Here is a 17,174-nt window from a genome sequence, read left to right on the forward strand (position 1 = left end):
TGGTTGTCTCATCTGTAAGAACAAGGCGCTGACAGGGAGCACGGTGAGAGCTTTCGTGGTCTGCTCCAGATTTCTATACGCCAGATGCAGCGGGGCCAGCCTGAACGGCAGCTTGCTGACTACTGTGTCCCGTGCATGGGATCATGGAGCGTGATCGGGAAAGTATTCAATTATCAAATATAAAGCAGAGCAAAAAACCTAGCCAAACAAAAATCCCCATCGAATTTATATGCAGCTTTTATTTGTGGTTAAGATACTGTTTAAATAAGAGCTAGGCATTTAAAATCAGCATTCCTGTATCTGCCATAACTTAGATGTTGTGCATATCTATATGGCCTTTTGTGCTGAGTGCAATATTAATTTAAGGTCCTATGTCCATATATATTCCCAGATCAAAAGAAAAAAAAAGTAGCATATGTAGTTCTAAATTTAAGATACAGGAAAAAAAAAAAGATGTCGTAACTATCCTCAAAGAGAAACATCATAAGTGGAAAAATACTGCAATAATGTCATATCCAAGCAATTGCAAATAAATACTGGAAGAAACCCATAAAAAAACCCTAGTAAACTTCAGTCTGTCTGTGGCTTTAGCATTATTACTTAAAGCACACAGCATTTGTGTTTCCAGATCTGATAAAGCTGATTTTAAACACATTAATTTAAAATTCATTTTCTCCTTGCGATGTGAAATACCCATAGCTCATAAGGCTATTAAATAAGTAATATTGCATTTGTCATTAATTTACATATGCTGTGGGTAGTGAAATAGGAAAGAAAGATGCTGGGTTTTTTCAGCTATTTTGTGTGAGACTTGGCAAACGCATGTTGAATTCTGACTTTCATGTACTGCACAACCCAGCGCCCGTTACTGTTCATGAGGTATCTGCCTTGTTCTTTGTGTCTTTAACACAAATGTAGTGGTACAGCAGCAAGCACACTTGTGTTTGTCAAAATGCTGTCTCTTCTGCTGTGCCCACAAAATCCTATATTGACATCTGTGTATAGTCATTTGTGTCCAAATGAGTTGGGTCATTGCTCTGTTTGTAAATGTCACAGATTCACATGCATATAAAAAAGGCCCTGATGTGTTCATTTCTCCTTCTTTTGAAAGTCTTTTACTATGTTCTTAAAAAATATTCAAAACTGCACATCTCCTGATGCACACACTGTGTGAGTAGCACCTTTGTAAAAGGAGAAAAATATGTGAAATTTGCACTGTTCTGTAGTCAACAGCCCTAAGACACAATTGGTGCTACAAGCCAGAGAGCAAACGTAAGGAAAGGAGAGACTGTGATAACGGCTTGGGCTTGTTCCTGCTTTTAACTGATGGCAGTATGGATGAATAAAGTTTTTCTCCAGGGCATATACTAACTGCGTGCAACAAATACACATTGATGTCTACCCCTCATCAGCTAACCAATGTTACCGCCTTGTAAAAACACAACAATTATTAGCCGATTTAGAAATATCCTCATGGTAATTTCATTTCACTTATTATGCCTAATGGATAGCTAGATATTTGCATGAAGTGTGTGTGGCTTTTTGCCTGAATTGTTAATCGAGTGATTAAGTGGTAAGTGAAAGTAGTGCATCCAGATGACATTAATGCTGTTCCAGTCCTGGGTGCCTCCTGAACCAGTCACAGCAAATTATCTGTTTTAAAGATACTCCTGTCTTAAGCTACTCATCTGCAAATCAAAGCAGGGTTGGTATAGACAATCTATCATGCTAGGTCACCTTTCTTTCTCACTGGTTTTTATACTGGTCTGACCACAACAGTTGGTTTCTTTTGTAGAAGTGGATATGACGATGCCCGCCGTTCTGACCACGCGTGGAGCCAAAACCCACAGGCAGAAGAGCTGCTTGCAAATTGTGCTCAAGACTGAAGTGTACATAGTAAGCTTGAATTGTAACTTGCATAAAACTATTTAGTGGCACTTTATTACTTCATTAGTTCTATCAGTGTTGACCACAGGGTGTAGAAATAGCTGCCTGCAGCTGTGACCCGCTGCCCCAGCCTTCCAGAGCCTTCACTTACAAATAGTTATGGATGAATTGAGCTGTCTGAGCCCTGGTCCTGCCTGTCTATACCTGTGTTTAACTTTTGGCACCCATGTTAACTAGTACTCTTCCGCACGTGGTCACCTACACTGGTGTGTTTGACCAACCAGCCTGCGTTAATGACTGGCTCCTCTGTGAGGCAGCAGAGGCAGATGGACCGTGGACGAGGTGATGTCCTGTGTCTCGGCATACAGCCGCCCGCCCAAAAAGCTGTGGCTCCCCCAGCTGGGAGGGGAACATGGCCTTCATACCACCCTGGGGCTGCAGCCCTCCTGGAAGCCCAGCCCAGCTCCTGATGCCAGGCGTTCTCCTTCTCGGGGCTGTGTGAAACACCCTTTTCCTCAGCCTGAGGGACCAGACCCTGAGGGCAGGTGAAACAAGGACCCTCGGCCCATGGCTGAACCCCATGAGAGGGGCAGGTAGGGGCGGCTGTTGGGATGAGGAGGGGGTTGTTGAGCGAGAAGAACGGGCATTGGGTGACCGTTGGGCTGAGGAGGCGGCCATGGGGCTGAGAAGGGGTGGCCGTTGGGCCACCATTTGGCTGAGGTGGGGGCCATCGCGCTGAGTGGGGGCTGACGGGCTGGGGGGGGGGGGAGTCTGTTGGGCGGCCATTGCGCTGAGGAGTGGGCTGTTGAGCAGGAAGAACGGGCAGTGGGTGACCCGTGGGCTGAGGACATGGCTGTTGGGCCACTTGGCAGAGGGGGACGTTTAGCTCGGGGTGGTCGTTGGGCTGTGGAGGAGGGGGGGCATTGGGCGACTGTTGGGCTGAGAAGGGGTGGCCGTTGGGCTGCCATTTGGCTGAGGAGGGGGGACGTTGAGCTGGGGGTAGGCGTTGGGCGGCCGTTGGGCTGGGAGGTGGGTGGCGTTGGGCGGCCATTGTGCTGAGGAGGGGGCCGTTGGGCTAACAGGGAGGGGGCGTCGGGCTGAGGAGGGGGCCGGCGGCGGGAACCGTGCGAGGGGAGCAGGCCCTCCCCGGCGGGCGCCGAGCGGGCGGAGGGCGGGCGGGAGGGAGGGAAGGAGCGGGAGAGCCGGGAGAGCGGAGCAGGAGCTGCCTCAAATGCTTGAAATAATTCCGCTTCCGTTCAGAGTCGGGAGCAGCCTCCCACGGCATTGGGGCCTCGGACCCGTCTCCTCCATCCCCGAACGGCGGCTGGGCCATCATGGCAACCTCCCCCCAGAAGTCCCCTTCTTCCCCCAAGTCCCCCACCCCTAAATCTCCCCCGTCGAGAAAGAAAGATGACTCTTTCCTGGGCAAGCTCGGCGGCACTCTGGCAAGGAGGAAAAAAGCCAAAGAAGGTAAAAATTACAGGTTTGAACGTTTCCTGGGAGTTACCTTAAAATGTGGGGGGGTGGGGGTGGGGGGAAGAGGAGGAGACAGGGGGAGAGGAAAAGGCTCTGGGGAGTGGGAGGAAGGGGCTGACTGGGGAAGGACGTGCGGGGTGGGGTGGGCAGGCAGGCGGCGAGGGAGGAGCGCGCCGCCTCGTCCCCGCGGCTTCGGCGGGACCGGGCGGGGGCCGCGGAGTCTCTCCCCGCGGTGCCGCTCCCCGGTGCCAGCGCGCCACGGCTGGGAAACTCGGGAACGCGGGCGGGCGCCGGCCGGGAGACACCCCACCCACCGTCGCTGCCGCGGGGGTGGCTGTGCGCTGCGGCCGAGACGGGTCCGCCGCACCGCGGCCCGGGCGGCGGCGGCGGGAGGGGGGAAGCCGCGGAGGTCGGGCCGGGTGAGCGGTGCCCCTAGCGTGTGGGGTACTGCTGAGCTCGTACCGCGGGGTGGGGTCAGAGAGGCACAGGGCCGGACTGACAGGGGTGACCGGGCTGGGGAAGGGGAGCGTTTCCCCGCTGTAGGTGAAGCGCTCCGGGTGGCGAGGGCCGCGGCGGCCTGCCAGGCCTGCGGGCCTGAGCGCCTCGCAGCTCCGCGCAGCCGGCAGGGCCTGGGGCTTGTTCAGGTTGCGGACGCCGCACGCCTCGGCCGCGCCTCGCAGCCCGTCAGGAGTACTTGCCTATTAAGCTGTGGTGCAAAAAAACAAAAACTTGATGCTCAAATCCTCTTTGACTGGTAACTTGTTGCTTTATATTGGCGTACAGCATGGTCGATACACATTGCTCTGAGAAAACAGCATAATGCACGCAACTGATTTAAATGTTTGTAATAGTAATCATTTCTCAAGGGCTTAACTGATTATTAAATCAAAATTTTAAACTGATTATTCTCATACTAAGCAAAAAACCTTTGTCTCATGACAGTGGAGCTTGGAAGAACACAGAGCATGTAAAACAGTTTGGTTCTTTGTCCATACATGTGACTAAATATCTACTCCCTACTGAATCAGCCTGTTTAAAATCCCATGAGACAGAGAATTGGAATTTAACCTCACTCACCCATCGTTTTGACAGCTGTTGTTAATTTAAATATGATGCAAATAGAGCCAAAGTAACAGTCACTTCTAAACAGTTTTCCAAGCAACGTTCGTTGCTTGCAAGTGTGAAGAAGGGTATTACACTCAGCAGACCCTTCCTTCTGATGTATACATGGCTAATGAAAGGCACCAGTATTTTAGCGTAGCAGATGAGGATGATATAACTTTGGTGAGTGTAGCCCCTCATTCTGTAAATACCACATCATCTTTCTGAGATGCATGGTCTTGCTTTTCAATCAGAATGCACGTTGCACGATTCTGCTCATATTATTTGGCTTTTTCTGGTCATTGCAGATGGCCCAAAGCTGATGAAATAATGGCAGACTTTGTAAGTTACTCACTTTTGTTAATATTATTCTGTTAGGGTATTCATGAATATTACCGGCATTTAACTAGTGACAGTTTTCTGTGATGAGTCTATATTGTAGGTATGTTTAAAGATCTTTAATTTAGTGTATTTATACTAGATTTAGTATGTCCAGTATTATTATTAAAAAAGGCTGTTTTCCTTAGTGACAGATATTGTTAAGTCAGAAATCTCCAGCAAACTGTTTGAGGCAGCAGTTACTTTTATCCACAAATCTTGTAATCTTACAAAAAGATGTACTCTGTGAAATCATGTTTCTTATTATTACTTCTATATCTGTATTAAATTTATTGACTAAAACCTGCACCCGCCATTTCATTACTTCATCATGTTGATACTTACCCTTTTAAAATTTTGGAGTAACATTAGTATTGTCCTTGTCCTTTGTGTTGGAAAAATCTTTTTTCACTTTGTGAGGAGTGTTACTTGCTGATGGAAGAAAAAGTATTTTATTAAATTCACCGTAACATTCTTCTTATGTCTGCAAGTATTTGTCACATTTCTTTAGTGGAAGAACATAATAGTAGTGAGATTGATACTATACTATCTTCCTTGTTTGTTTGTTTGTTTCAGCAGATTCAGATGGCTTCAAAGCTGGTAAATCCTTATTGTGAAGCCTGTCCTCTTCATAGAATCGTAGAATGGTTTGGGTTGGAAGACTTTTTAAAGGTCATCTAGTCCAACCACTCTGCAATGAGAAAGGACATCTTCAACTAGACCAGGCTGCTCAAAGCCCCATCCAACCTGACCTTGAATGTTTTCAGGGATGGGGCATCTACCACCTCTCTAGCAACCTGTTCCAGTGTTTCACCACCCTCATTGTAAAAAAATTTATTCCTTACATCTAGTCTATATCTACACTCTTTCAGTTTAAAACTGTTACCCACGTCCTACCCCACAGGCACTACTAAAAAGTCTGTCTCCATCTTTCCTGTAGGCCGCCTTTAAGTACTGAAAGGCTGAAGTAAGGCTGAGCAACCCCAACTCTTTCAGCTTGTCCTCATAGGAGAGGTGTTCCATCCCTCTGATCATTTTTGTGTCCTCCTCTGGACCTGCTCCAACAGGTCTGTGTTTTTCCTGTGCTAAGGACTCCAGAGCTGCAGGCAGTACTCCAGGCGGGGTCTCATGAGAGCAGAGTAGAGGGGCAAAATCACCTCCCTCAACCTGCTGGCCATGCTTCTTTTGATGTAGCTCAGGATACGGTTGGCTTTCTGGGCTGCAAGCGCACGTTGCTAGCTCATGTCCAGCTTGTCATCCACCAGTTACCCCCAAGTCCTTCTTGGCAGGACTTCTCTTAATCCCTTCATCCCCCAGCCTGTATTGATACCAGGGGTTGCCCCAAACCAGGTGTAGGACCTTGCACTTGGTCTTGTTGAACCTCATGAAATTCACATGGGTCCACTTACTGAGCTTGCCCAGGTCCCTCTGGATGGCATCCCATCCCTCAGGCATGTCAGCTGAACCATTCAGCTTGGTGTCGTCTGCAAACTTGCTGAGGGTCCACTTGATCCCACTGTCTCTGTCATCAATGAAGATATTGAACACTACTGGTCCCACTACAGACCTCTGAGGGACACCACTTGTCACCAGTCTCCATCTGGACATTGAGCTGTTGACCACTATCCTCTGGATGTGACCATCCAACTAATTCCTCATCTGCTGAACAGTCCATCCATCAAATCCGTATCTCTCCAATTTAGAGAGAAGGATGTTGTGGGGGACCATGTCAAAGGCCTTACAGAAGTCCAGCTAGGTGACAGCCGTTGCTCTTCCCTTGTCCACTGATGTAGTCACTCCATTGTAGAAGGCCACTAGGTTGGTCAGGCAGGACTTGCCCTTGGTGAAGCCATGCTGGCTGTCTCGAATCACCTCCCTGTCCACCATGTGCCCTAGCATAGCCTGCTCCATGATCTTCCTGGGTACAGAGGTGAGGCTGACAATTCAGTAGTTCCCAGGGTCCTCCTTTCTCCCCTTTTTAAAAATGGGTGCACTTTTCCCCTTTTTCCAGGCACCAGGGACTTCACCTGACTGCCATGACTTTTCAAATATCATGGAGAGCGGCTTGGCAACATCAGCCAATTCCCTCAGGACTCTGGGATGCATCTTGTCAGGTCCCATAGACTTATGTATGTTCAGGTTTCTCAGGTGGTCACAAACCTGATCTTCTGTTACAATGGGAGGGACTTTGCTCCCCCAGTTGCTGCCTTGTGGTCCATCCACTCAAGAGGTGTGGGAAGAGAGACTGCCAGTGAAGACTGAGGCAAAAAAGTTGTTGAGTCTTCAGCCGTTGTTGCCAGTTTTACAGTCTTGCTCATCAGAGGGGTGCACTTCCTTTGATCTTCCTTTTCTGGCTGACATACCTGTAGAAGCCCTTCTTATTATTCTTTGCATCCCTTGCCAAGTTCAGCTCCAGCTGTGCCTTGGCCTTCCTGACCCCATCCCTACACAACCGGGCAGCATCCCTGTATTCTTCCCAGGATACCTATCCCTGCTTCCACTGCCTGTGCATCTCTTTTTTGCCCTTTAGTTTGACCAGCAGGTCTTGATTTAGCCGTGCCGATCTCTTGCCTTCCTTTCCTGATTTCTTATACTTGGGGGCCAAGAGCTCTTGCGCTTTGTGGAAAGCATCCTTAAAGATCTGCCAGCTCTGTTCTGCTTCCTTGTTCCTGAGGGCAGTTTCCTAGGGGTCCAGTTGACTAACTCCTTGAAGAGCTGGAAGTTTGCTGTCTTAAATTTCAGGGTCCTGACTTGACTCTTTGCCTGACAGGACTGCAAACTCCACCAGTGCATGATCACTGAAGCCTAGGCTGCCTCCAATCTTGATGTCACCGTTTAACTCACTTGTGTTGGCGACCATCCATTAGGTCCAGTATCACATCCCCTCTGGTAGGGTAGTGCTTAAGAAGTTATCCTTCATGCACTAGGGGAGTCTCCTGGATTGCCTACAGCTTGCTGTGCTACTTTTCCTAATCTTTCCTCCATTAGAAATAAATAAGGGTTTACAAACTCTTAATGAGTCACCTTGTTTATTGCAGGCTGTGATACACATGGGTTCCATCTTAAGTTGTGCTGCCACATCTTGTAGGGCTCCAGATGTGTTTGAAGTGTAGCTAGGAACTTCATATAGGAGGTCAGCTTGCTTCTTCATCTAGGTTCTGTTCTTTGATATTTATTTTTTTTTTCCTGCTTGAATTGACCTATCTAGTGGCAGGTCTCGTTCATAGGAGTGCACGTGGTTATTCAACTGTTGACACATGTGATGTATTAGAAAATGTTCAAGTATAAATTACAGGCATTTGAAAAAAATATGTTTCTTCTACTGGCCATGTTTAGACCTTCAACTTTTGTAAACTGGAATGGAGTACTCTTGGTTGGCACCTTTACTCTTCATTCATTCATATTTTTTTGTAGAACATCAGGATCTATTCTGTAGTCCAGATTATTAGTCTGATATCTACCCCATTTCGTTGTGAATGTTGATCTCTAATCATGTAAGGTCTCTAAGTACAATGAACTGTTAGTAACTCTTCAGAAATAATGCTGTGATTTTTTTCTGTGTGGGGTATTCATTTCCCCTTTTACTTAGTCTTGTGCTTTGTGATTTTAATATTCCAGTAGAGGAAGTCCATGTTCTGGATTTCACCTATGTCAGGATTTCTTCATGAGGCAACAATTCTGGTTATTCCAATTTATTGTTGCATTTAACGTATGGGCAGTAGAACAAGTACTTTAATTTTAGGTGAATGTAGACTCTACAGAAGATGCCAGTCTCTTGATCAACTGAGTTATAAACCTGCCTAGAGCTACCGTGGCTTTTTTCGCAACCTGTGCACCGTCAGGGGCTACCAAGGGGCTGCTCCCCCCATACCTCTGTTTTGTTCCCTGCTGCAGCCTCTCTGTGTTAAGCCAGACCATGCTTAGGGTGCACACCTGGAATCAAAAACTCAGGAGCATACCTGGGTCTTACAGTTTAGCAATAGGTCAAGAAAGTCTGTGGGACTTGGTGCTCTTACGATAAATAAGGGGCAACTGAAAATTTTGCTATCTTTCAATTGGTATAAGTTCTACTGTTACACAGAGGACAGAAACTTATTGATTTACTTTGGTATTTTACCACAAGGGCTAATAATTAGTGTTTTTAAATAATGCAGAAATGTTTTATCTGTTGTAGGGAATATGCTAATTACATTTTAGTACTATCTGTGTTATATATGTACTTAACTGTTGTAGATGATACATGATTATATGTATATTTTTTTTGTATTTATACCATGAACAGGCATTTTGATCATTGTCAAAATGATTTTTTTATATAGTGCACAATAAAGCCAGTGCCAAAATGCTCCAGAAAACGAAAATAAATTAGGATCTGAAGTGACATTACAGTGAAGAGTAATGTAGATTATTTATAAAGAGAGTAAAGTCTATCTAGTTTTAGATCTAGAAAAAGTAGTTTATAATACAATATAAAATGGATTTTCTGTAATAACATTAGTTTATATGCATAAGTATTTATAAAAATATATAGCAAGCCTTTCCTTAAGAACTTCAAAGTTCTTGGCAATGGTAAGTATTCCACCAATGTTAGAGATGTGAACATTCTAGACAAGTGAAATGAATTCTCTAATATCACAGTACAAGTTGTTGACCAAAACAGAGAGAGTAACCCGAGATACTGTTACTTGTTATCCCACGTGATGTAAGCAGGGATTCATCATAGCTTAAGACATATGTTAATCTGGAAAATACATTGTCATTAATTATTAGAGAATATTTCATAAAATCTGAAATTTGGAGCTCGAATTTGCTAATGTCGTTATCTGTCACATAGGGTCTTAGCCTGGTTTTCGTTTACAGTATCTTATCACCATTGGTGTAATTTGAGGATGAGAACATTGTACTGTGGTCCTTCCTGTGAGAGCATGAGCAGCTGTGTCTTTAAATAGTATATACATTCTGTTAAGGTAATAAAAATTGCAAATGATTAAATATGTTTGGAATTCATTAACTTTTTATCTAATGAGAAAACTGTGAGAGAGTACTAGAATATTTGATCACCTGTTTACAACTGAACTGTTGTATGCCAAAATTATCTGCAGTTTAGAGTAAGATTCTGTCCCTTTCATTTCTGAAAAGCATTCAAAGACTGAGCCACCCTATATATGCTACTGGCAGATTCCAGTCCTTATCTAGCGGGAGTTAAGATGCATGGTGGAGCTCATCGTATTAGCAAAACCCAACCGCAAATTAAAATTTATTGTAAGCTTCTTATAGTAGTCTGCATTGTGTACTAAACATATCTTTATACAAGTGCAAGGAAAGAACAGAATGACCTCCTTTTTTAGATGCAGGGGGGTGTGTTGTGTTATCTTATGAATTTTTCATGGTGGGTTCAGTAAGGTCATGTGTGATTGTCCTCCTTGAATTTTCCTGGCCTGGCAATTACAGACACAGAAATTTCACTCTTCCTAATAGCTTACCGTAGTGGAGAATCTTAAGAATTGGCCCCTGACATGCCAATAAATTTGTGACACATTTGGGACTGGAGAGTAAAGTTCAGAATTGCTTAAATTGCATAGGAGCAGATGGGAAACAGACAGCTTGGACCCATGAATTTGGTAGAAAGCAATTACTGCTCATTGTATGGGCTCAGTCGGTTTCCCAATTGATATGACATCAATTTCAGTAATTTGACTGCTCTTCTGACTAGTTTATTTGGTGTTGATGGGCAGGGAAGGAATGAATTTTCTTCTAGCTTCCACTTATGGTATTTCTTCCTTTTCTATGTTTCCTTTTTATTTCATTTTGGTATCTGAGGTCACAGTGGGCTGTATTCTCTGTAATCCTAAGGGAAGAGTATGTTAACAGCGTAAAAAAATGTAGATTCTGCTGTTTCTTGATAATAACCTTCAATTTCTTAATCTTTATTTTGTTGCCATCATGCATTTCATAGAATAATACGAATTTAGAACAAATACAGATTAAGTGTAGGGTGATAAGAGCTGTTCAGGTGTTTTAAGTAAAATTTTTGTCTTTCTGGAATCCATGACTAAAATGCCTTGTTGTGCAAGAGACCATGCCCTGGTCTGGCTATGGGCATTTTACTATTAAATAAATGTATTTCTTAGTATACAAGAAGTGTTCTGCTGAATTTTAATTGACATATTTGAATTATTTTCTTTGGACCTGTTTCTGCAACTTCTTTTTGAGTAGAGTAATGCACTACTGGTACGAAGGACTGTTTTTTCCTATCAGTAGACTTTTTCGTCTCTTTCTAATGTGAGACATTCTAGACTAGCTTAAATTATTTGCAGGCTTTTTCTTTTCTACTGCTCTCACCTGATGCTGTATTTAAAATGCAGACAGAGCCAAAAGAAGAACTGATATATGTCCTAGCATTGTATTTGCTAATACATAGTGCAAATTGTGAAAATGGGTCACTGAATGCTAATTTCATACTGGTGCTCTGAAGATGTCATACAGCATTTTCTGTTAAAAGGAAATGGCAAAGGTTTTATCATCACTTTTATATCAGTACTTTTGAATTTCTGTCTTTTACTGCAGCATATCAGTACATCAACCCTAGGCCTTCTTGTGCCATCGGAGTAGCTGAACAGCTTCTTTTTGGTGTCTCACATAATGCACTTCACCGCCAACCTTACTGCATAGCAACTGAAATGTGCTTGTAATCTTTTCCCTACATAGTGTGTTACATATTCCCATGTCCCTGCTGGTCCACAGGTGCATCACAGACAGCTGCGTAGCTGATGCTGGATAAAACCTATTAGTACCACCAATGAAATAATTACTGCCTTGGAGCAAGTTCTGTTAAGTAGATAAAATACTTCTCTTAAGTGGAAGTAACATGTAAAGTGAAAAGAAAAATGGGTGGAAGATTTACCTGCTTGCTTTATTGTTATTTGATTGCTGTGAGCCTTCTGAGCACATCTGCAGTGTATGAAAGGGAGAGAAACTACTCAAGAGGAGAGCATTGGGTTTTTGTTCCCATCCTTTGAATCCAAATTGTCAGGGGATATCTGGGGAGGTCTCTGTGCTCTGACCGTTGAAGGAATTGCTCGGTAGAAAGAAAGATAATTGCCTCTGAAACGCTTCTGTCAGCGTAGACAGAACACCCAACTGTTGCTTATGCTGTGATAGCAATAGGCCTCCAGATGCAACTCTCTGGCATATATGTAAATGACAGCCCTGACATGCTTGAAGCTGCTTGTCATCTGTCAAGCTGTGCTGTGCTGGGTTCGTGCAGATGAAAGAGTAACTGCTGTAGCCTTTGATAGCTTTTGGGTCTGCCTCTGTCTTACCTTCCTGCCTCTGCCTCCTCTGTCCTCAAGTGCTGCTCTTTGCAATAAACAGAAACTAATCAGCTCTGTTAGCTATTATCTGTAAGACATTGTTATGCATCTATTGTTGTTTATATGTGGTGAAATTGAGGGCCAGATCCTATTATGTTAGGCACTATACTTTCACAAACAGTGGGAAGAGCCCCTGCATGCAGTAATTTGCAACCTAGAGCTCTTTATCTGTATATCTTGCATATTTTTCTGGCTTTTTTCCTCACATAAAATGCATTTTAACATTATTTCTGGCATTTCAGTATTTTCTAGGGCTCGTGATCTTATTGGGAATTTAATCTAATGCAGTTTCTCTTTGGTTTTGGTTTCAAGAGAATTTTTTTTGTGGTGGTTTTTTTTGTTTGTTTGTTTTTTTTAATAGGCTTTGGCTCTGGTTGGTTCAGAGAAAGATATGAAAATATTACCTGTGAATGCATTTCTGAATCTCAGAAGTCACAGATAATACCAAACTTATTCTAAAAAAGTCATTGTTTTAACCAATTAATCATGTAGGGCCCAGTTCAATTATGCTTGGTCCGTGTGTTCTATCTACAGCAATCAAATGTGTAGGAATGTGTGAGTCCCAAATGCCTACATTTTTGCCAGACAGGTTATTGGGCCTATATCCAGAGGTATCCTAGCATCCTAGAGCTAGGTGTATCAGTGCCTGCTTTATGTGAATGTCTCCTAGCATGTGTAAACATCTATGAAGGGTTTAGATCATACTGAATTGTAAAACATAGGATATGTAAAATGTGCTGACAGGGTTGAGATTAGCACAAAACACAGCACTGCCAGAGAGGAGGCAGAGGGGCCTGTGGCAGTGACTCACTGGAGGCAGGAGGACTCATGCATGCAGTAGGGGATGTGTATGAAGAGGACACAGAGCTGGGCTCCTGCCTGTTCCCAGAAGAGTACCTGCAATTGTTAAGTCCATCCAGTTGCTTTTAAACTAACTGAAGTGGCACAGAATATTTTTTTTATTTTTTTTTTACTCTGTGCATGATTAAGTTCTGAAACTTATTGCTATAGGATATTTTGGATGCCAGAAATATTTTTTAAAAGGGAGAGAGGGCCAAAAATGGGCCTGGGTGGATTCTAGATGAAAAAAAAAATCTGTAGTGGCCCACATGCAAATCATGTAGGCCATCATAGACATTTCAGATTCAGAAATTAGGAAATCCCTGGCTATTAGGAAGCTTATACCAAGGAAAAAAATTCTGTTGGTTTGCCTTTCCCTGTTTGTATTGTTAAGAATACATTTCTGCCAGGGGCTGGGGCCCTGGACTTTGATCTGCTGTTCTGACCCAATATGGCCATTAATTCTGTTGTTCTCTGACTACCTGCATTTGGACATAGAGCCACTGAACTCTGTCTTTGTATTTGACTTCCAAAAGCAGACTTAGATTATGTGGGCAAGTCAGCTGTTACAGAAGTATGCCTTTTATTTCCCGTGTTTCTCCCAATTGAGCAGTTTGTCATCATCTGAGCCTATAGTTTTCATACAGGATAAAAGTAAACATGCGTGGAACAGTTAAAGGAAGGAGGGTGGTGAAGAGGAGCCGAGCAAGGGGTCTGGCTGCAGAAAGCAGCTGCTCTATGAGGTGCTGCTGGGCTGGGAGGAGGGACAGGGCTGGAGGGCAGGGGGAGGGAGGATGTCTTCTGTAAGGCTGTGTCCATCCCTTCCTCTCCTCTTTTCTCTTCAGCAGCAGCTGCTTCCCCCCTCTGCTTGCGCTACCTGGGTTGAAGCAGTCACTGCTGAGCTCTTTAGGGTCCTGTGAGCAGACATGGATGAGGGTGCTTGGTGGTTTGGCAGTGCTTGTTGTTACAACAGCTGTTCCCCATCTGTGGGGAAGGGGTGGTGGTCACAAGCTGCCAGCTGGACTGTGCTGTCACAGAGACTGACAAGCTTGCGTTGCAGAATTCTTCAATAGTTAGGTTTGGAAGGGACCTCTGGAGGTCATCTAAAGATTCAGGTGTCTGATGGCTCAGTATTTCAACTGAGGGAAGGGTGGATGGGTCTGGTCCACCAGCCTCTTCCCTCTGACTGATCAGGTGTGATGAAGGCATCGTGACAGCATACTCTGTCAGTTCTTTTCGGTATCTGCTGTGGTTGGCTAGATGCATAGCAATTATCTAGATGAAAGGTAAAAAAGATTAAAGAGGTGAAGTAAAATCAGCATTAAACAAGTAGTTGAAGAGCCTCCAGTGCTTGCAAATTACAGGACAGACCCATGGGAAGAAGAAAAAAACAGCTAGAGACCAGCTTAGACTGATGTACCTTTAGTTTTTCTTTACATCTCCAGATTTGAAATACGCTCTTTAATATCAGACTCATAAAAACATTCACCCAATCTTCGATGTGAAGGTGGATATAGCCGTCTTCAACATGAAGGTGGATATAACCAAGTAAAGCTGTAGAAGAGAGTAAATGTGAAGTTCTTATTTTCATCCTCACTAAAGTGATCTTGCTGTCAAGAGAATCTGTAGTTTTAGAACTCCAACGTTTCCCTTAGTGTTTAAGGAATCTGCCCTGAGGGGAAGAGAAGACCAAGAGACCAGGACTGACAAAGAGTTCTCGCTGAGTTTGATTACTGCTTGTGGGGTTCTACATCTTCTGAAAGCCGTCAGCTTAAAGGCAGCTTCCTGCAAGTGCAGGTCTGTGCTTCTGTGAATCTCCCTTGGACAGAATCTCTGGGATATATCCTACTTTTTCTTTTCTCACTTTAATGCCTTTTGCAATCAGTAAACCGTGCCCTTGCTGCAGACCGAATAGTTTAATACTCGGCTGTCTGCCTTTCTCGCTGAGATTAAGATAAGGACAGTCCAGTTCTTTTGTTACTTCACTGTATCTGAGATCAAATGCTTCCTGTTAACTTAATACACAGAGTTCTGCAGCCTTTTTCAGCAAAATGCTGTTGTTGCTGAAGGTGAAATCAGCAGTTGTAGGGGCACAGTTCTTTGTGAAGTGAAACTTTAGAAAAGCAGTGGTTGAGGTGTACCTAAAATTTTGTTGCTTTCCCATCTGCTGCTTCTGTCCTCTTCCTCCCCACACCAGTTCCTGTTAAAATATATGGTGCTGTTGACTTGTATCTGTAATGATAGGCTATTTTCTTAGCTTAGCTGCAGCCAAAACCAAAAAGAGATGACCCTTGAAAGTGCAGTTAACACTGTGCTAGGTGCAGTCAGTGCTGTGCTGGGAGCAGTGTGATGCCATTTTGCATAAGAGATGATGAGCTGGAAGGCGGGATATTTTGTAGTGCTTCACATTTTCTCTTGCAGCTCTTCCAAATGCAGGGCTGGGGTGGGGCTGAAGGCATAGCTTGCTCTCTGTGTATTCCTTGTGTCTTCTCCAGCTCGGAGTAGTTCCTGTGCTGGTTTGAGTGTGTAGCTGTATTCAGAGCACTGAGTTGCAAGGCACTCAGAGCATTGCTTTTTATACATATCATCATACATCTTCTGTCTGGTGTGCTAATACTTATTAATAGAATAACATTACTTGGTTTTAATACCCTTGTCTCTCTTGTGATTGGGTGTGTATGTGTGTGTTGAGTGCGCCAGTGAGTTAATTCACTTTGGTGGCCAGACTGAAATGCAAACAAAAGATGTCTTGGACCAAAAGCAAAATCAGATCAGCAGCCTTATGTGAATAGCCTACCATGCAACTACCCCTTTGACAACCTGTGCTCACGCCAGAGAAAACCGAGGGCCAGAAAAAAAGAAAAACAGGGATGTGGCTGGTGAAGAGTGAGTTGTATTGGCAGAGCTGTATTAGGAAGATTAGTCACCATCTGTTCACCCTAATCCTGCACCTGGCTCTAGACTGTGCCACTGTTCAACCAAGTGATGACCTTACTCAAAATATTGAAGAATTGCAGGGTTAAGTAACAGGGCTCTACAGTCTCCCAAATGTTCTGCTTTCCTTTTAGTTTTCTAGTAGTCCCTGTGAAATAATTGCATAAAATGTTCTTATCGTATATGTGGATTTAATACAAAATTAAAGAGAGCACATTGGTCATGAGTTACCAATACTGCTTTGCTTTTAGTCTTTTCATTTCTCTTCATGACTTCTTATTGATATTTGTGTTAAGCACCATATAGTGTACCATGGTTGACAATCATCTTGTTTTTCTTAGATAATTATTCTTGCAAAAGAAAACACCTAGAATATATATTTCTGTGAGTCATTCTTGGTAGTTGTAGTCGTGGTTAAGTCCTGGCTTCTCTGATTTCTGCTTAGCATAGAGCTGATTCTGCCCTTTTCCCTTCCTGTGGAGTGTTAGAGCAGTCTATGGCACGGACCCAGCGGTGGGTGATACTAAGCTTTATTCACAGTGAAACCTATGAAATTCCACTTGGAAAAAGGGACTTTAGTCAGGGTGGAAGGAAGGGGGTGCAACAATTTTCAGCGACCACTACCTCCCTTCAAAAGCTCTGAGCAGAGACTGAAGGGTGTGGTAGAGTGAGGAGAAGCTGCTGTTCTCCAAAACGGTAGAGATGTCCCAGACATGAAAATACCATCTCATACTGCAAAAACATAAAAAACCCTAGATGTAGTCTAAACATTATAATTTCCTGAGTGTTTCATTAGTATAGGGTTCATAATTTTTTAATGGAATGTGTGTTTACAAGAAGAAAAATCCATCACCACATCTTTAGTGTTTGTACTGAAGTCTCATGTAGTGCTTATATCTCTTTTGCCTGCCTTTGCATGCAGTAAGACAACTTTCAAGTGCTCTAATTAGAGATGGCCTCTTGGCTTTGTTAGCTGCAGCAGTGCACAAGCAAACAATTCAGGTCAAGTTAACTATGCTAGAAACAGGATGGAGAAAGGGAGTAATGAAGTAATTTTTTTTGTACTTGTTTTTCTGTCTTATCCTTTGGAGATACCAGCTTTTTCCACTATCCATGTTTCTTTGGTCATTTCCCTATAGTGCTTTCCTGTGTTCATGTCTACTAAAAATATATAAAGCTCCAAGT

At 43.7% G+C, this 17,174-nt stretch overlaps 1 protein-coding gene across 1 annotated transcript in view; it reads left to right on the forward strand.

Moving 5' to 3' along the window:
- Positions 1-3,049: 3,049 nt before the first annotated feature.
- Positions 3,050-17,174, forward strand: part of PARVA (parvin alpha) — a 67,648-nt gene continuing 53,523 nt past the window's right edge. Inside the window, exon 1 of the mRNA XM_074586086.1 lies at positions 3,050-3,357. Within this exon, the coding sequence (XP_074442187.1) occupies positions 3,222-3,357 (136 nt within the window). The 5' untranslated portion in view covers positions 3,050-3,221. The remainder of the gene's footprint in view (positions 3,358-17,174) is intronic.

This window comes from Larus michahellis, chromosome 4 (genome assembly GCF_964199755.1).
Source record: "Larus michahellis chromosome 4, bLarMic1.1, whole genome shotgun sequence".
Classification (NCBI taxonomy): Eukaryota; Metazoa; Chordata; class Aves; order Charadriiformes; family Laridae; genus Larus; species Larus michahellis.